Below are 17,865 nucleotides of genomic sequence, written 5' to 3'. Positions count from 1 at the left end.
TTGCTTCCTTCTGGGATTTCAATGTAGATTTACATCCGTAAACCGAACAGTTTGTGCGCGCCATAATAGAATATGTAAGTACCTATGTATAATAAAATTATTACACAAAAAATACGACTGCGTCATCCTTTCGCACTAGGTAAAGCAAACTAAGCGTGTTTGCTTTACGCGGCCCGCGTCGCCCGACCCCCGCCAGTTCCCCTCCGTTTCTCTGCACAAGTACATTCGTCGCACTACTGTAGGAAATAATGGTAATACTGTGCTATTAGTCCATGAAAAACTTAATAGAATTAATTACTCGAAACTGATTTCTAAAGCGGTGTTTCTTTACAACGTTTTTATTTTTATCGTGAAAGGGTCAGCAAAATCACAATAATGGGCAAACGGATATAAAGGAAATCTCTAATGGTAAGGTGATTTCTTGTTATTTTGAAGTGAAACTTCCTTAAGCGCGTTGAGAGTAAAATATCAGGGTTGCGTCATCGCAATCTTGCCATAGAAGTTTCACTTCTGACACGTGTGCCCGGTACACAGGTTATTTTTTGTACACTAAATCAAACTATGTAATTTCACTAAAACTCTATTTATAGTTTCATTATTTAATGGAAAATTTAAAAAATAAATCTAAAACGTTATAAATATCCTAATTTCATTGTTTTTGCGTAATTTTTATAAAATTGACACTGACATCATTGCTTATGAAGGGTCTTGCAAAAATAATTGACGTCGAAAAACCCGCCATTAACGGAAACGAAAAATCTACAAGGAAATGTTAGGTTCGTCGTACAGGAGAAGAATGCTATAGTGGCGACAAGTGGCGACGCAGTTTGACGTTGACGGCAAACTGCAAGCGTTTGACGTTTGGCGACATCCGTTTTTGCGTGTCGACGGCAGCCGTCGACATATTGACTGCTGCCGTCAACGTGCCGACGACTGCCGTCGACATGTGGCGACGGCTGAAGTAGCCTCTGCCGTTCGTCAGTTAGAACGCTAAGTTGTAAAAAATAAAAGACAACTATTTTAAAGCTTTCTTGAAAGTAACGTAATAATAATCAATTTTAATGCAGCCTGAGCGTTCATTAGGTTCACAGCCTGATTTGGATAATACGCTCTGTACATCATTTAGTTCTCTCCAATATTTTTTCTTTATTAAATGCAAAAAAAGTCTTAACTATGAAAAACTAATTCATCTTATAATTATAAAAAAAAAATATAGCATTTGCTCCAGTGTACGCCAACCCTAACCCAGTTTGCAAGAGAATTCTTTTGTGAGTTTTAATAGAGTCTGCCACAACCCTTTTATTGTGATTAGTTATTGTATTTACGGGGGCCACACTGGTGCTCTCAGCTTTTAATGGCTATTACAATTTCAAACTTGTCCCCTTTGAACTTTGAATTTCCACGATTTCTGACGAGATTTTAAATTTCGCTCATTTTTACAGCTCAATTTTTAATGCGATAAATGACACTTTAGGATGGCAATTGTATTTATTTTTCTTTAGATACAGAAACAGAGATTATAAATAAAATTTGACCTGGGACAAAATACCTTGAAATGAATGGAAATCGTTAGCGGTGTACTCTCTAAGTAATGGCACAAAACGAATCTTATCAAACCGATCGAATTTATGACCGCGCCAACCGTTGCTTAACCTCGGCTTTTATTATTTGATGTTATACCGGCAATAGAAATACATCATCTCAGAAAATTTCAAGTGTCTAACTATTACGGTTCATGAGAAACAGCTTGTTTGCAGAAAACCTGAAGACAGTAAAGTCTTTTTAATATTGTGCCGTTTTTTCTTCGCCTACGGAACCCTAAAAAAGATTTCGCCAGACACGTATCTCCAGAAACAAATTAACCACTGAATGGCAGCTTAGCAATAACTAACACAGTCTTAGTTTTGCCTCTAGTGGTTTCGTCATTACACGTTGAATACGCTGTTTGCGCGCTTGATGGAATATATTAGTAGCATTTGAACGATACGAATGTACGTTTTGTTCGACACGGAATGAGTTTTGTCTTGTGTCATGTGAACGTGTAATTGCTATGGGGATAGTGTATAGATGGGTGGAATTGGGTCAGAGATGCTTATTGACGAAACTGTAAGGTAATGTGTAAAAATACGTGCTATAATATAGTGCTTTAAATTTCACGACAATCCTAATCTCTACCAATACCCGCCGTCCCATCAACTCAAACATTTGCTTATTCATCTAGACTACGTTTTAAGGCGCTTTTGAATCAGAAAAACACAGAAAAATAATAATTTACCAACGACGAACCGGAAAGAAACACCATAGTTGCTCTTTTAAAATCATAACAATAAAACATTTACATAACAATGTTGTTTGTTTTAAAATAATAATCATGCCGCCGAACTGTCCAAGAATCCGACATAACCCACGGCTCCTTCTCCGAGGGCCGTAGTTTTATATATTACAATCACCTCTACTTTGGTACTCTTTTACAACAAAAATTAAAAACATCAAACGATTAAGTTTTTCTAAGGCAAACAAATTTTAATTAATTTTCAATTTTTTTTAATTCTCAAATTTCAGTTTTGAAAACACCAAAACATTTAGTTTTTGTCATTGTCAGGCAATCAATTTTTATAACAATTACTAATAAAGTTAAAAATAATTAAATTAACTTACTTGTGGTGTAGATTTCTCAACTACCCTCGGTTGTAATCTCTGCAAGTGGTTTGGTAATTTGGTGTCCATCTTCAATTTTCCTTTATCAATGTCTTTTGCTCTGGTTCTATTTGTATCTTGGTTCTTGGAGTTTCTGGTAATCTACGATTGAATTATTATTAAATAATACTAAAAAATAATACTTGAAGACTATGTAAGGGTTAAAAAAAAAGTTAAAATCGTTAATTTTTGAGTTAAATAGTTACAAATAAACAAGACAATATCTTATCATATACATAGTATAAAAAAGTCGCTTTCCGAGATCTGTGTGTTTGCATGCTTAGATTTTTAAAACTACGCAACGGATTTTGATGCGGTTTTTTTAAACGATATTTGTTAGGATTTATACAACGCGAGTGGAGCCGCAGAAGGAAAGTTAATTAAATAATATAGTATAAAAAATTCATACCATTTGATCATTCCTCCTAATCATTTCCAATTGCTGTTCAGTTGCTATCGCTTGTCGAACTGCTGGAGGTGGCTTCACTCTGTCTTCATTACCTGTAGATATACATTTACGATTTAATAATCCATACTGATATTATAAATGCGAAAGTAATGTATGTATACAGGGTGTCCCAAAAAGTAGTGATGAACGAAAGCTGGAAGGTAGAGGACCAAGAGGGCTATCCGAATCACCCCCATGTGTGTTATGCGATTTTTCGTATTTTCGGAGTTATTACATTTTTTTCAATTTTTCATCTATCGCCGAGTACGATGAGATTTTTATTTATGGTGACGTGAATTATTGCGCTAGATGCTTGATTTTTTTTGTGTGCTAAGCTGAAAGATAGGCTAATTCAGTATGGTAACATTTACTATCGTTAGATCTTCGAATGGAATAAAAAAAAAGAATTAAATGCCAAGAAAGATAAAATTACCCAGTATGTTCATAACTTCAAGGGCCCATAAAAAAATAAAATCACATTAAAAAGGTTTTCCATTTGGCTTTTAAAAACTTGCTCTATCGATCAGGTAGCTACCCTAAAAATTTCATTTTATTATTCTGAAGGCTTCAATCGAAAAATTGAAATCTAAATGTGGTAAGTGGAAAATTTTTATTAACATGATGATCATTAAAATCAATAAATAGGTGTTAAATTACCAGAATTTTTTTAAAATAGCCCCGCTGTTGCTCAATGCAAGTGCGACATCACCGTAAAAAGTTGTCTTTTTAATGTCTGAATGCTCTTTTATCATTTTTAATGGTTTCTTCTGCAACTATGAATTTCGGGTTATTTCGTCCAAATTGTGGCATTCTCTCAAGTGGCCAAGGTCTTTTTAGTATCCCCATTAAAACAAATCAATGGGGTTTAGGTCGAGGGACCGTGGAGGCCAGGCTTCAAAGCAGGCATCACCGGCGCATGCGCAGGCTGCAACGACCAATCCATCTTTCAGAGTATTTTTGCCCTTTAGCCTGGCCTCCACGATCTCTGGACATAAACCCTACTGAATTTTTTCCGTGGGAATACTACAAAGACGAGAGACTTCCACAATTTGGACGAAATAACCCGGAAATTCATAGTTGCAGAAGAAACCATTTAAAATGATAAAAGAGCATTCAGACATTAAAAAAACAACTTTTTACGGTGATGTCGCACTTGCATTGAGCAACAGCGGGGCTATTTTAAAAAAATTCTGGTAATTTAACACCTATTTATTGGTTTTAATGATCATCATGTTAATAAAAATTTTCCACTTACCACATTTAGATTTCAATTTTTCGATTGAAGCCTTCAGAATAATAAAATGAAATTTTTAGGGTAGCTACCTGATCGATAGAGCAAGTTTTTAAAAGCCAAATGGAAAACCTTTTTATGTGATTTTATTTTTTTATGGGCCCTTGAAGTTATGAACATACTGGGTAATTTTATCTTTCTTGGCATTTAATTCTTTTTTTTATTCTATTCGAAGATTTAACGATAGTAAATGTTACCATACTGAATTGGCCTATCTTTCAGCTTAGCACACAAAAAAAAATCAAGCATCTAGCGCAATAATTCACGTCACCATAAATAAAAATCTCATCGTACTCGGCGATAGATGAAAAATTGAAAAAAATGTAATAACTCCGAAAATACGAAAAATCGCATAACACACATGGGGGTGATTCGGATAGCACTCTAAGTCCTCTACCTCCCAGCTTCAGTATATCACTACTTTTTGGGACACCCTGTATGTATGTAAAATGTATGTATGTTGGTATGGAGATATTTTGATACCCGAGAAAGGACATAGGCTACTTTTTATCCCGGGAAAATGACGCAATCCCGAAAATCCCACGGGAACGGGAACTATACGGGTTTTTCATGGGCTGCGCGGGCGAAGCCGCGGGCGGAAAGCTAGTGTACTATAAATAGTTATCATAGAAATAAAAAAATGTGTGCGTGTACACACGTAAGAAGTGAAACTTCTTTATGACCTTATTTTTCAAAAAATAATTTACTATATGCAACTTTACAGAAATACGTCGAATCACGCGTGGTAGGGATAAGAAAAAGATGGCGCGTAACGGAAAAATGTCACGCGTAACGAAAAAATGTAACACTAAATTTTTTTCCAACCCCGATAAAGAAATTTCACTTCAATAAACATTTATCAAAAACAAATATATTGACTCTATACATACTACTAAAGTAATAGTTATAACGAGCCTGTACTAAAAAAATGCGTTCAATTATGTATTTACATTTTACAAGGATTTTTGAAGTGAAACTTCTTTATCGGGGTTGCAAAAAAATTTTGTGTAACATTTTTTCGTTACGCGTGACATTTTTCCGTTACGCGCCATCTTTTTCTTATCCCTACCACGCGTGATTCAACGTATTTCTGTAAAGTTGCATATATAGTAAATTTTTTGAAAAATAAGGTCATAAAGAAGTTTCACTTCTTACGTGTGTACACTAGTATACGCACACATTTTTTTTAAGTTAATTATCTATACAACAAATCTCTAGTCTGCACTAGGATTTACATCTTCAGTTTTTGTGAAGTTTTTCTGTATTTAAAATGTATCCTAATATATTATATCTAAAGTTATTTACGTTTCCACTATCAATTATTATTGCTTGGCTACAGGAAAAATACAATATCTCACTAAGGAAGGCCACTCTCTGCACGTCGGGCTCGAGCACGAACGCATATAACCCGTCAGCTGCCCGCTGCTGTACGTACTGCAGCCCGTACTCACCCCCCCTGTTATATCTTGTATTTATTGTGTATTGTGGTGTGTATAATAATGCTATATCTCACTAAGGAAGGCCACTCTCAGCACGTCGGGCTCGAGCACGAACGCATATAACCCGTCAGCTGCCCGCTGCTGTACGTACTGCAGCCCGTACTCACCCCCCCTGTTATATCTTGTATTTATTGTGTATTGTGGTGTGTATAATAATGCTATATCTCACTAAGGAAGGCCACTCTCAGCACGTCGGGCTCGAGCACGAACGCATATAACCCGTCAGCTGCCCGCTGCTGTACGTACTGCAGCCCGTACTCACCCCCCCTGTTATATCTTGTATTTATTGTGTATTGTGGTGTGTATAATAATGCTATATCTCACTAAGGAAGGCCACTCTCAGCACGTCGGGCTCGAGCACGAACGCATATAACCCGTCAGCTGCCCGCTGCTGTACGTACTGCAGCCCGTACTCACCCCCCCTGTTATATCTTGTATTTATTGTGTATTGTGGTGTGTATAATAATGCTATATCTCACTAAGGAAGGCCACTCTCAGCACGTCGGGCTCGAGCACGAACGCATATAACCCGTCAGCTGCCCGCTGCTGTACGTACTGCAGCCCGTACTCACCCCCCCTGTTATATCTTGTATTTATTGTGTATTGTAGTGTGTATAATAATGCTATATCTCACTAAGGAAGGCCACTCTCAGCACGTCGGGCTCGAGCACGAACGCATATAACCCGTCAGCTGCCCGCTGCTGTACGTACTGCAGCCCGTACTCACCCCCCCTGTTATATCTTGTATTTATTGTGTATTGTGGTGTGTATAATAATGCTATATCTCACTAAGGAAGGCCACTCTCAGCACGTCGGGCTCGAGCACGAACGCATATAACCCGTCAACTGCCCGCTGCTGTATGTACTGCAGCCCGTACTCACCCCCCCCTGTTATATCTTGTATTTATTGTGTACTAGCTTTCCGCCCGCGGCTTCGCCCGCGCAGTCAAAGAAAACCCCGCATAATTCCCGTTCCCGTGGGATTTCCGGGATTGCGTCATTTTCCCGGGATAAAAAGTAGCCTATGTCCTTTCTCGGGTATTAAAATATCTCCATACCAAATTTCATGAAAATTGGTTCAGTAGTTTAGGCGTGATTGAGTAACAGACAGACAGACAGAGTTACTTTCGCATTTATAATATTAATAAGTATATAAGTATGGATTGTATATAATGATGTGTATAAAAATACAATATCTCACTAAGGAAGGCCACTCTCAGCACGTCGGGCTCGAGCACGAACGCATATAACCCGTCAGCTGCCCGCTGCTGTACGTACTGCAGCCCGTACTCACATTCCCCTGTTATATCTTGTATTTATTGTGTATTGTATATAATGATGTGTATAAAAATGCTATATCTCACTAAGGAAGGCCACTCTCAGCACGTCGGGCTCGAGCACGAACGCATATAACCCGTCAGCTGCCCGCTGCTGTACGTACTGCAGCCCGTACTCACCCCCCCTGTTATATCTTGTATTTATTTCATTTCATTTCATTTCATTTTCATTTATTCAGCAAAATAACACATAAAGTTACACATAAAGTTAATATCATAAACTTATTTGAAAAATTATACAATAAAAATAGGAGGAACTCCGGTATCTTATATTATTGTGTATTGTGGTGTGTATAATAATGCTATATCTCACTAAGGAAGGCCACTCTCAGCACGTCGGGCTCGAGCACGAACGCATATAACCCGTCAGCTGCCCGCTGCTGTACGTACTGCAGCCCGTACTCACCCCCCCTGTTATATCTTGTATTTATTGTGTATTGTGGTGTGTATAATAATGCTATATCTCACTAAGGAAGGCCACTCTCAGCACGTCGGGCTCGAGCACGAACGCATATAACCCGTCAACTGCCCGCTGCTGTATGTACTGCAGCCCGTACTCACCCCCCCCTGTTATATCTTGTATTTATTGTGTACTAGCTTTCCGCCCGCGGCTTCGCCCGCGCAGTCAAAGAAAACCCCGCATAATTCCCGTTCCCGTGGGATTTCCGGGATTGCGTCATTTTCCCGGGATAAAAAGTAGCCTATGTCCTTTCTCGGGTATTAAAATATCTCCATACCAAATTTCATGAAAATTGGTTCAGTAGTTTAGGCGTGATTGAGTAACAGACAGACAGACAGAGTTACTTTCGCATTTATAATATTAATAAGTATATAAGTATGGATTGTATATAATGATGTGTATAAAAATACAATATCTCACTAAGGAAGGCCACTCTCAGCACGTCGGGCTCGAGCACGAACGCATATAACCCGTCAGCTGCCCGCTGCTGTACGTACTGCAGCCCGTACTCACATTCCCCTGTTATATCTTGTATTTATTGTGTATTGTATATAATGATGTGTATAAAAATGCTATATCTCACTAAGGAAGGCCACTCTCAGCACGTCGGGCTCGAGCACGAACGCATATAACCCGTCAGCTGCCCGCTGCTGTACGTACTGCAGCCCGTACTCACCCCCCCTGTTATATCTTGTATTTATTTCATTTCATTTCATTTCATTTTCATTTATTCAGCAAAATAACACATAAAGTTACACATAAAGTTAATATCATAAACTTATTTGAAAAATTATACAATAAAAATAGGAGGAACTCCGGTATCTTATATTATTGTGTATTGTGGTGTGTATAATAATGCTATATCTCACTAAGGAAGGCCACTCTCAGCACGTCGGGCTCGAGCACGAACGCATATAACCCGTCAGCTGCCCGCTGCTGTACGTACTGCAGCCCGTACTCACCCCCCCTGTTATATCTTGTATTTATTGTGTATTGTGGTGTGTATAATAATGCTATATCTCACTAAGGAAGGCCACTCTCAGCACGTCGGGCTCGAGCACGAACGCATATAACCCGTCAACTGCCCGCTGCTGTATGTACTGCAGCCCGTACTCACCCCCCCCTGTTATATCTTGTATTTATTGTGTACTAGCTTTCCGCCCGCGGCTTCGCCCGCGCAGTCAAAGAAAACCCCGCATAATTCCCGTTCCCGTGGGATTTCCGGGATTGCGTCATTTTCCCGGGATAAAAAGTAGCCTATGTCCTTTCTCGGGTATTAAAATATCTCCATACCAAATTTCATGAAAATTGGTTCAGTAGTTTAGGCGTGATTGAGTAACAGACAGACAGACAGAGTTACTTTCGCATTTATAATATTAATAAGTATATAAGTATGGATTGTATATAATGATGTGTATAAAAATACAATATCTCACTAAGGAAGGCCACTCTCAGCACGTCGGGCTCGAGCACGAACGCATATAACCCGTCAGCTGCCCGCTGCTGTACGTACTGCAGCCCGTACTCACATTCCCCTGTTATATCTTGTATTTATTGTGTATTGTATATAATGATGTGTATAAAAATGCTATATCTCACTAAGGAAGGCCACTCTCAGCACGTCGGGCTCGAGCACGAACGCATATAACCCGTCAGCTGCCCGCTGCTGTACGTATTGCAGCCCGTAGTCGCACATCGCACCCGCCGTTATAGATACACTTGCACGCTCGTTTTCGGTGCATAGCTGTAAAAATAATAGAATTATACAGACAGACCCTAAAACATCTAGCAAATAAAAAAAATTGGCTGTCTGTAAAGTCGGTTTACTGACGATAGTAGAACGTGACAACGTCCGATTGTGCTTCTTTGTCGCTCGTTCCGCGCTCTCGCTTGCACTTCAAGCATTACATGGAACGCCTCAGAGCGAGGTAACGCCGCATGAGTCATGTTTTTTCGTGCGTGCAGCCGGCTCTATCGAATTATAAGACATTGTCACGTCAAAAAGAGCGTACGTGCCGAGCACACGTGTCAAAAGTGAAATTTCTTAGGCAAGATTGAAAGATACCAAAATCGTCACCTTACTCCATGACGTGACGGTATTGTCATGACGCGACCAAGAAATTTTACTCTGAACGCGCCTAAAGAAGTTTCACTTCAAACAAAAACATTGATGGTTTTGTATAAAGCTAACCATGCACGCAAACAATTCAGCGCGTAATGCGGCGATTACACCTAACGAGTACAGTGGCGAGTCAGTGTCCTCGGCCGAGTGCTCGGTTGGTATAAACACTTCAACGAGTGCTCGGCCGAGTACTCGGCCGAGAAGAGCGGCGAGACAGTCACTAGAATCCCAATTTGTTTACTCGGCCGAGTACCCACTCGCTATCCCGCTCGGCAGGTATAAACACGCACTCGTCGCGTCACTCGGCCACTCGCCACTCGTTCGTTTCGTCATTGTATTTTTTCAAAGAATTATTATTTTTATTTATTATTTCTAATAAATCCCACAATTCGTTAATAATATCTGGTAACAGCCAATTTAAAACCCGTTTAAATTCTTTTTTTTTTTCGATCCATTGCAGACGTCCGCGTCGTGATCAAAACTGAACTGACTCGCAACTAGTGAAATACGTGTAAACACCCACTCGGTTCGGCAACTGTCTCGGCCGAGAGCGTATTTACTGACTCGCCACTATACTCGTTAGGTGTAATCAGCGCATAAGCTATGCGCGTAGCTTGTCAGCTCGTAGCTTGTCAGCGCGTAGCTTGTCAGCTCGTAGCTTGCTAACTCGTAGCTTGTCAGCTCGTAGCTTGTCAGCTCGTAGCTTGTCAGCGCGTAGCTTGTCAGCTCGTAGCTTGTCAGCGGGTAGCTTGTCAGCACGTAGCTTGTCAGTTCGTAGCTTGTCAGCGGGTAGCTTGTCAGCACGTAGCTTGTCAGCTCGTAGCTTGTCAGCGCGTAGCTTATCAGCTCGTAGCTTGTCAGCGATTAGCCAACAAATCAGCGTTGAACATGCTCCATGAAAGTTATTTTTAAATTCATTTTTCGCCTCATACATGCGAAATAACCATCTAACCAACTTAGTATGCAGACATTTAATATTTCAAAATTTATTGTAAATATTTTTAATGTACTTTGACCATCATAAGTCTAGTTGAATGAATATATGAGTTTATTCATGTATAAAAACTATAAGATGCTCCATATTGAGTCTATTAGAAATTATGATATGTCTGACGGCTATGATTTCTCACTTTCTCATAAATTTAATATTACGCCTTCTAGTTACATAGTTTTATACTTTCAGAATTAGAATTTCTCATAATAGAGATATTAGCGTAGATAAAAAATTGGTTGTTTGTAAAGTAGGTTTACGATCGAGATGTTTACGTGATAACGTCTTATTGGTGGCAGCGCTCGAGATGAGACGGGAGATCGGTCCGTCTCTCTCTCGTTATACCTGCGATCGCGCTCGTGAGGTTTTGGTGTGACACAAGTTTCTGAACATGTCACCCGACTAAAACGATTTTAAAAACGTTATCACGTTAAAATTATTTTGAACTACCATCAATGTTTATATTTACCTGAACATTAGCCGATCTAAGCTGGGGTGACAATAAATATGGTAAAATTGGTAATACATCCAGTGTCAGCGCTGTCCTTGTAGTTTGTACAGCGGGGACACTGCCTTTCCACACTGACGATACTATACTTTCTAATTCGGTTTTTTTACGTGACATCTGCAAAAAAATCATATTCTATCAGGTTAATCGAAAAGATAACTAGTTTTAACAAGTATTTTTTATAAAATAATAAGATTTTACTTTTACATGACTAATTGCAAAAACATCCAAAATATTACCTTGCAGTCAATAATCCATATTTAAGACCTGTTTGTTAACAAACATAAATATTAAAAATAGTTACTTGAAGTGAAAAACACATCAATGAACTGCTATACATAATTATATTCCAAAAAATGCAGCCCTGAGATTTTTTTACATACTGAGTACACTTTTACAGTATATACAAAAAAAATATTAAAACGGACACTAGATGGCGCTATAACAAAAACCACTCACCTCTTGTGCCTGCATCGGAAACTTAACCCGTATAGGTTGTCTCGATGCCAATATATGGTAACACCTAGACAGGCAGTATGGCAACATTCCATATAACGAATAGTTTTGTTTCCTCAACGTCCACGTGTATATGAGATCGTATAATCGTAGCCAGGACGTCGTTTCACACGCGGCGTGTAAACGCGCGTCTACACGGGCTGTTGTGTAGTTCTCGAATATTCCGTCCGCTAGTCTGTAAGGTTTGAGGTTATGTTTAATAGGGAGAAAATAAAATAATTATGAATACTTGGGTAGCGAGAAAAAGCTGTATTTATTTTATTGACATTACATTTTTTATAAGAGGTCAAACAAAGATCTCAAAAATGGAAGTTGGAAAAGTTGTTTTATTTACCAAAAACAATCAAATCTAAATGTTTATAATGATGACATTAGGGACAGATGGCATGATGGTTAATCGACTGAATCGATGTTTTATAGCTTTAAAAAGAGTAGAAAGTAAATGAATGAAGAATATTATTTTGGAAAGAACATAAAAATAAACTGATAAAAACATAACAATTTCTGGAATTGAAATTGTAATCTTAAACAATATGCTTTTCATCGAAAAATTGTAAATTAAAAATTGTACAGCTCATTTTTTTTGAATACAAATATTTTTATTTCTTTCATCATTTGCTAAAAATAAGAATTGTTTTATAGAATTTTTTTTTTAATATTTAGTATTTACCTATCATATTCCCCCGCAGCCTGTATAACTTTCAACACTGCATTGGGATCCTTATCATTAATAGTGAAGATCGCTTGTAGCGCTTGCATCATCGTCTTATTGCAGTCTTTCATGCCCACTGATGTGTTCTCTATGTCTTCTATACTTAACTGTAACAATGCTTACATTTAATTGAATTGTTATGGTTAACTATAGTCGGCACGGCGAAACATGATCCCTATGACACTGACAGTTTTTCCCAAGACAAAACCTTGTAATGGCGTCACCATTAAATTATAAACGTATTGGAGTAGTCTAAAAATGGCATTAATAAATTTTTATGAAGCTTTATGCCAATACAATGATATTCCTTTGGAATTATAAGAATTCTTAATATTTACGGGAAATTATTTTAATCTGACTTTACGTTTACGTCCTGCAAAACTTACATAGTATGGTATTTATCGACTTGTACAGCCAGTATCGATAAACAAATGTCGAAAAGATAATGGAAATGAGTGCATATTTTTACAACCGAAAATCAAACCAATAGTGAGACTATACCTGAAAAATATCCGTTTACCTATGTAAACATAAGTTTTTTAGACAAATTATATGGGGACTTTTTTTTTCATGATAATATATACTTACACTAGCGAATACGTGTTTATCGGGTTAAAAGCTACGATAACATGATAAAGTGCATTTTCATTTTTTGGGAAACTTTCGTTTTACTTACTTACTTAATCTATGCTAAAAAACCTAAATTAATATAACAACAGCATAATAGACGATAAAAAATTTAGTTAAAAATGCAGTTTATAATATTTGTAAAAACATGTTTACCGACGTGGCTGAATGCGAGCCACGCCTTTGTGCCGCCGAGCCACGCCTAAAATAATAAAGTATCGACACGACCCATCACTAACACGAACTGTCATAGGAATCAAGATTCGCCGTGCCGACTTAGATAGCTAGAGGTGAAAATTATTATTAAATGGTCGGGGAAAGGAGGATATTGGATCATTTAATTTTATAAAAATGAATCTGATACTGCAGTTTTAGTTTTCATCAAATTTCGTACCAAAATTTCGACCACATGGCATCAACTTCAAAACGTCAGTTATAGATTTTTATGTATTTTCCTGGTTTTGTTCCGGCTGAAAATTTTACTTGGCCTCACTGCCTCCTGTCCCCACCACACACGACGCACCGCTCGCACTTGGCCCCTTGCCCCCGCCCCTGCCCCCCGCCCCCGCCCCGCTCACCTGCCCGCCCCGCGCCTTGCAGAAGCTCAGCACGTGCAGCGCGCTGCGCACGTCGCCCTGCGCGCGCGCCGCCAGCGCGGACAGCAGCCCCTCGCCCCCGCCCCCGCCCCGCTCACCTGCCCGCCCCGCGCCTTGCAGAAGCTCAGCACGTGCAGCGCGCTGCGCACGTCGCCCTGCGCGCGCGCCGCCAGCGCGGACAGCAGCCCCTCGCCCCCGCCCCCGCCCCGCTCACCTGCCCGCCCCGCGCCTTGCAGAAGCTCAGCACGTGCAGCGCGCTGCGCACGTCGCCCTGCGCGCGCGCCGCCAGCGCGGACAGCAGCCCCTCGCCCCCGCCCCCGCCCCGCTCACCTGCCCGCCCCGCGCCTTGCAGAAGCTCAGCACGTGCAGCGCGCTGCGCACGTCGCCCTGCGCGCGCGCCGCCAGCGCGGACAGCAGCCCCTCGCCCCCGCCCCCGCCCCGCTCACCTGCCCGCCCCGCGCCTTGCAGAAGCTCAGCACGTGCAGCGCGCTGCGCACGTCGCCCTGCGCGCGCGCCGCCAGCGCGGACAGCAGCCGCGGCGCAACGCGCAACCGCTCACACTTGGCCACGGCGCCCAAGCGAGCGGATAAGCGAGACGCGCTTACCCCGCTCACGGTCACTATTAGGGCTACTGGCCTGTAATAATAATAATAACGTTCAAACTCAAACATAATTTGGTCCTTCGAGCCGGATTTGTCAGAAACGACTTTAGTTTCCAGAAAATAATTATGGAAAAATACATTCTTTTCATTTCAAAAGTGTTTAAATAGCTTTTCTAAAAACAGTGCAAATCACAAAAAAAATCATTTTAATCATTCTTGTTAACAAGAAAAAAAATATTGGTATAGAGGCAGAATTTGCCAATTTTAATGAAAATTAAAACAGCATCATTATATTTTAAAAAATAATCAAAACCATTGATTTAAAAAAAAACGCACACCCTTCAATATTATTACACTAAACTCGGCACGGCAAAACATGATCCCTATGACACTGACAGTTATTCCCAAGACACGACCTTGTAATGGCGTCACCATTAAATTAGAAACGTATTGGAGGCCTCAAAAAATGGCATTTATTAATTTTTACATAGATTTATGCCATTACAATGATATTTCGTTGGAATTATAACAACTCTTAACATTTACGAGAAATTATTTCAATCTGTCTTTACTTGCATAACTTGCATCGTTTGGTATTTATCAACTAGTGCGGAAAGTATCGATAATGAAATGAGTGCATATGTTTAAAACTGAAATATCAAAGCAAATAGTGTGACTTTGAAATATATCCTTTTACCTATGATAACAATTTTTTTTCTGACAAACTAAATGGAGACATCCATTTTCATGATAAAATATACACTAGCGAATACGTGTTTAATTGGTTAAAAATTACGAGAAAATGATAAGGTGCATTTTTATTTTTGGAAATCTTTCGTTTTATTTAGGTAACTACTTAATCTATGCTAAAAAACTTAAATTAAGACAACAACAACCTATTAGACGTTAAAATTTTTAGTTAAAAATGCAGTTGAATATTTGTAAAAACATGTTTACCGACGTGGCTGAATGCAAGCCTATAAAATAATAAAGTATCGACACGACCCATCATACAAGCAATCACTAACACGAATTGTCATTGGATCCAAGATCCACCGTCCCGACTATAATTGCAACAAATCTTGACAAGTAATAACGCTACAATAGTTCTCATGGTCTAATTATGGCCATGGTATGTATATTGGTAAATGAAAAAGAGATGAAAATTACCAAAAAAATTTATGTACCACATACCTTAGCGGCCTTAGAGATGTAGCATATAAATCATTACAGATGGCTATCACAGGTCGTTTTAACGGATGTGTTTTATTCTTTTTCTTGCTGTCTTCCTTCTTAGTACTTGCTGTACACCACTTGACTAAAAGTTCTACCGTTTGTATTGGAGCACCATCTATTTCATCTGAAATATATAATTCAGAAGTGATAATTATGTATCATGTATTCACAATTTTTTTAAATAATTTAAAATATTCGTATTTTGCCAAAGTAGAGGTTGGTTTATTACCTTCTTGTTCATTTGAATAATCAAGAAATGTACATATCAAAATGAAATAAAAGAAAGCAAAGTATTATTCAAAAACAATTTAATCAAAATTTTTGATAGTCATTCAACAAAATTGAACCATAAACATCAACAAATAAGGTCTCAATTCCATTAAAACTTTGTAAAATAAAACATTAACATACCTAATATAAGACAATTCGGTCGTTTATCAGCATCCAGCACTGACCTCATTAAAGTTGCGCTCTGTAGAGCTGTCTGGAAAGCTTCGGTACTTCTTTCATCTGATGCGTTTAGTTCCACTGGCCTGTAACCTGACATTCTACTTTATTTTTAGGGTAAAATACTTTAAATCAATATGTAATATTTTTAGAAATACTTCACCAATTTGTAAATCTTTTTAAAGATAATGCTAATTAATAATACTAAAAATAAACCTGGTAACCATTTCGTCCACTCTTTATTCATCTTTTTTAAATGGATTTTCCTTGCTTTATAGAAAAAATTATAAGATCTCTGTAACATTAACGAGTAAAAATGTGCACCTATCGTCAAATTGGATCACTCTTTTTTCTTGTGTATTTTATTATTGTCAAAACAAATTGTATATTTAGTATACACTAAATATCACCTCAATACACATTTTAATCAACAACACCTTCTTTGTGTCATTAAGGAAGGTGGACCCCAAAATACAGGCTGTCCTAGTTTGGGGTCCGACATGTTTGTACCTAACCCACAAATTGTTCAATAAATGATTTTTTATTATTTTTTTATATATCAATATTTTTTTTCCAAAAAAACTCAACATGCAAAGAATACATAAAATGCTACAAATATAGCCTCCATACTTTTTGTCAAAATTTTTTTTTCCAGAAGCCTCAACATACAAAGAACTGCTATTTTTTTTTTTGTGGTGTTTCTCAATGTTAGCCAGAAGGGCTTCTACATTTTAACGCGGACGCGGGGGTGAACTGAAGGTTCACCCTGGTAGCGACATGCACAAGGGCGTCCCCCCTTGACGGGGATCTCGAACCTCGGCTTGGGCTGTCGCTTGTGTGGAGGAGGCCGGAAGGGCCCTAGTCGGACGGGAAAGAACTACTAATAAACACGTTACCTGCTAATCTAGCCAACAGATGAGCCAATGTCGTCTTCCCTACCCCTGGCGGACCACATAACAAAGCCACTTTATGATGAGGTCGGCCATCTTCATCTATCTCGACCTCAGTATCCTTTTTGCCCTTCCACTTATTTGTGAGTTGAAACTGGCCTGTTCGCTTGCTGAATTTGTTCGCCTCATGAGGGTCTTTCGTTTTGACCTCCTTTTTGAAAACTATCTGCAATTAAAAAACGCTTTTTTAGTAAAACAGGTTGTACACTATGCTTATTTATTCAGAAGATTTTTTAGTAAAAACATTGTCATTGTTTATGTAACTTTTGCTTTTGTATATAGAGATTATCAACTGAAACATACAGCTTAGTTTATCAAAGTTATAAAAATTGGTTCTCCTATATCAATGTTTTCTTTTAATGTTTGTCCCATGTTTTGAATTACATTTTAATACACTAAGAACCTATCTAATTATGTTCCTTGATTCAAAAGAACACTGTGGCAAGTGAATTTTCAAATTTCTTTAAGAATACATTCATCTCAATAAAAATAATATCATATTACCTTATCCCATAAATGTAGCCAATGTAACAAGGCCCTATTTACTGGCTCTTCAGACAGTAAGTCCACATAGGAGGTGGGTCTATACTTATCCACCCATAGATCTGCATTCTCTATAGTCTGGGTCGCTATTATATCTGCTTCTGTTTCCTGTACTGTGTTCTCTGCTTTTTCTTTACTCTCTAACTGAAAATAAAATATAAAAATACTAAAAAATACTAGTTTTGATTGTTAAATAATTTCAATACCTATCTAAGTATTATTATTAAAGTAAAATGAAAAATTGCATGCAATTACCACAATGACAAACAGATTTTTGGAGTAA

The 17,865-nt window shown here is 38.6% G+C and overlaps 1 protein-coding gene across 1 annotated transcript in view; it reads right to left on the bottom strand.

Annotated features, from left to right (window-relative positions):
- Positions 1-17,865, bottom strand: part of cutlet (chromosome transmission fidelity protein 18 homolog) — a 35,551-nt gene that overhangs the window by 15,828 nt on the left and 1,858 nt on the right. Inside the window, exons 4-14 of the mRNA XM_089705685.1 lie at positions 17,544-17,726; positions 16,986-17,205; positions 16,054-16,182; positions 15,601-15,766; positions 14,251-14,440; positions 12,540-12,688; positions 11,813-12,044; positions 11,315-11,470; positions 9,332-9,476; positions 3,107-3,198; positions 2,659-2,799 (exon numbers count right to left, since the gene is read on the bottom strand). Of these exons, the coding sequence (XP_089561811.1) occupies positions 2,659-2,799; positions 3,107-3,198; positions 9,332-9,476; positions 11,315-11,470; positions 11,813-12,044; positions 12,540-12,688; positions 14,251-14,440; positions 15,601-15,766; positions 16,054-16,182; positions 16,986-17,205; positions 17,544-17,726 (1,803 nt within the window). The remainder of the gene's footprint in view (positions 1-2,658; positions 2,800-3,106; positions 3,199-9,331; positions 9,477-11,314; positions 11,471-11,812; positions 12,045-12,539; positions 12,689-14,250; positions 14,441-15,600; positions 15,767-16,053; positions 16,183-16,985; positions 17,206-17,543; positions 17,727-17,865) is intronic.

This window comes from Colias philodice, chromosome 17 (genome assembly GCF_061535455.1).
Source record: "Colias philodice isolate Cphi_HAF_F1 chromosome 17, ilColPhil1 Martin Lab GWU primary, whole genome shotgun sequence".
NCBI classification, from domain to species: domain Eukaryota; kingdom Metazoa; phylum Arthropoda; class Insecta; order Lepidoptera; family Pieridae; genus Colias; species Colias philodice.
Note: the sequence above shows the minus strand (reverse complement) of the source record. Positions and strands in the feature narration are given on the sequence as shown.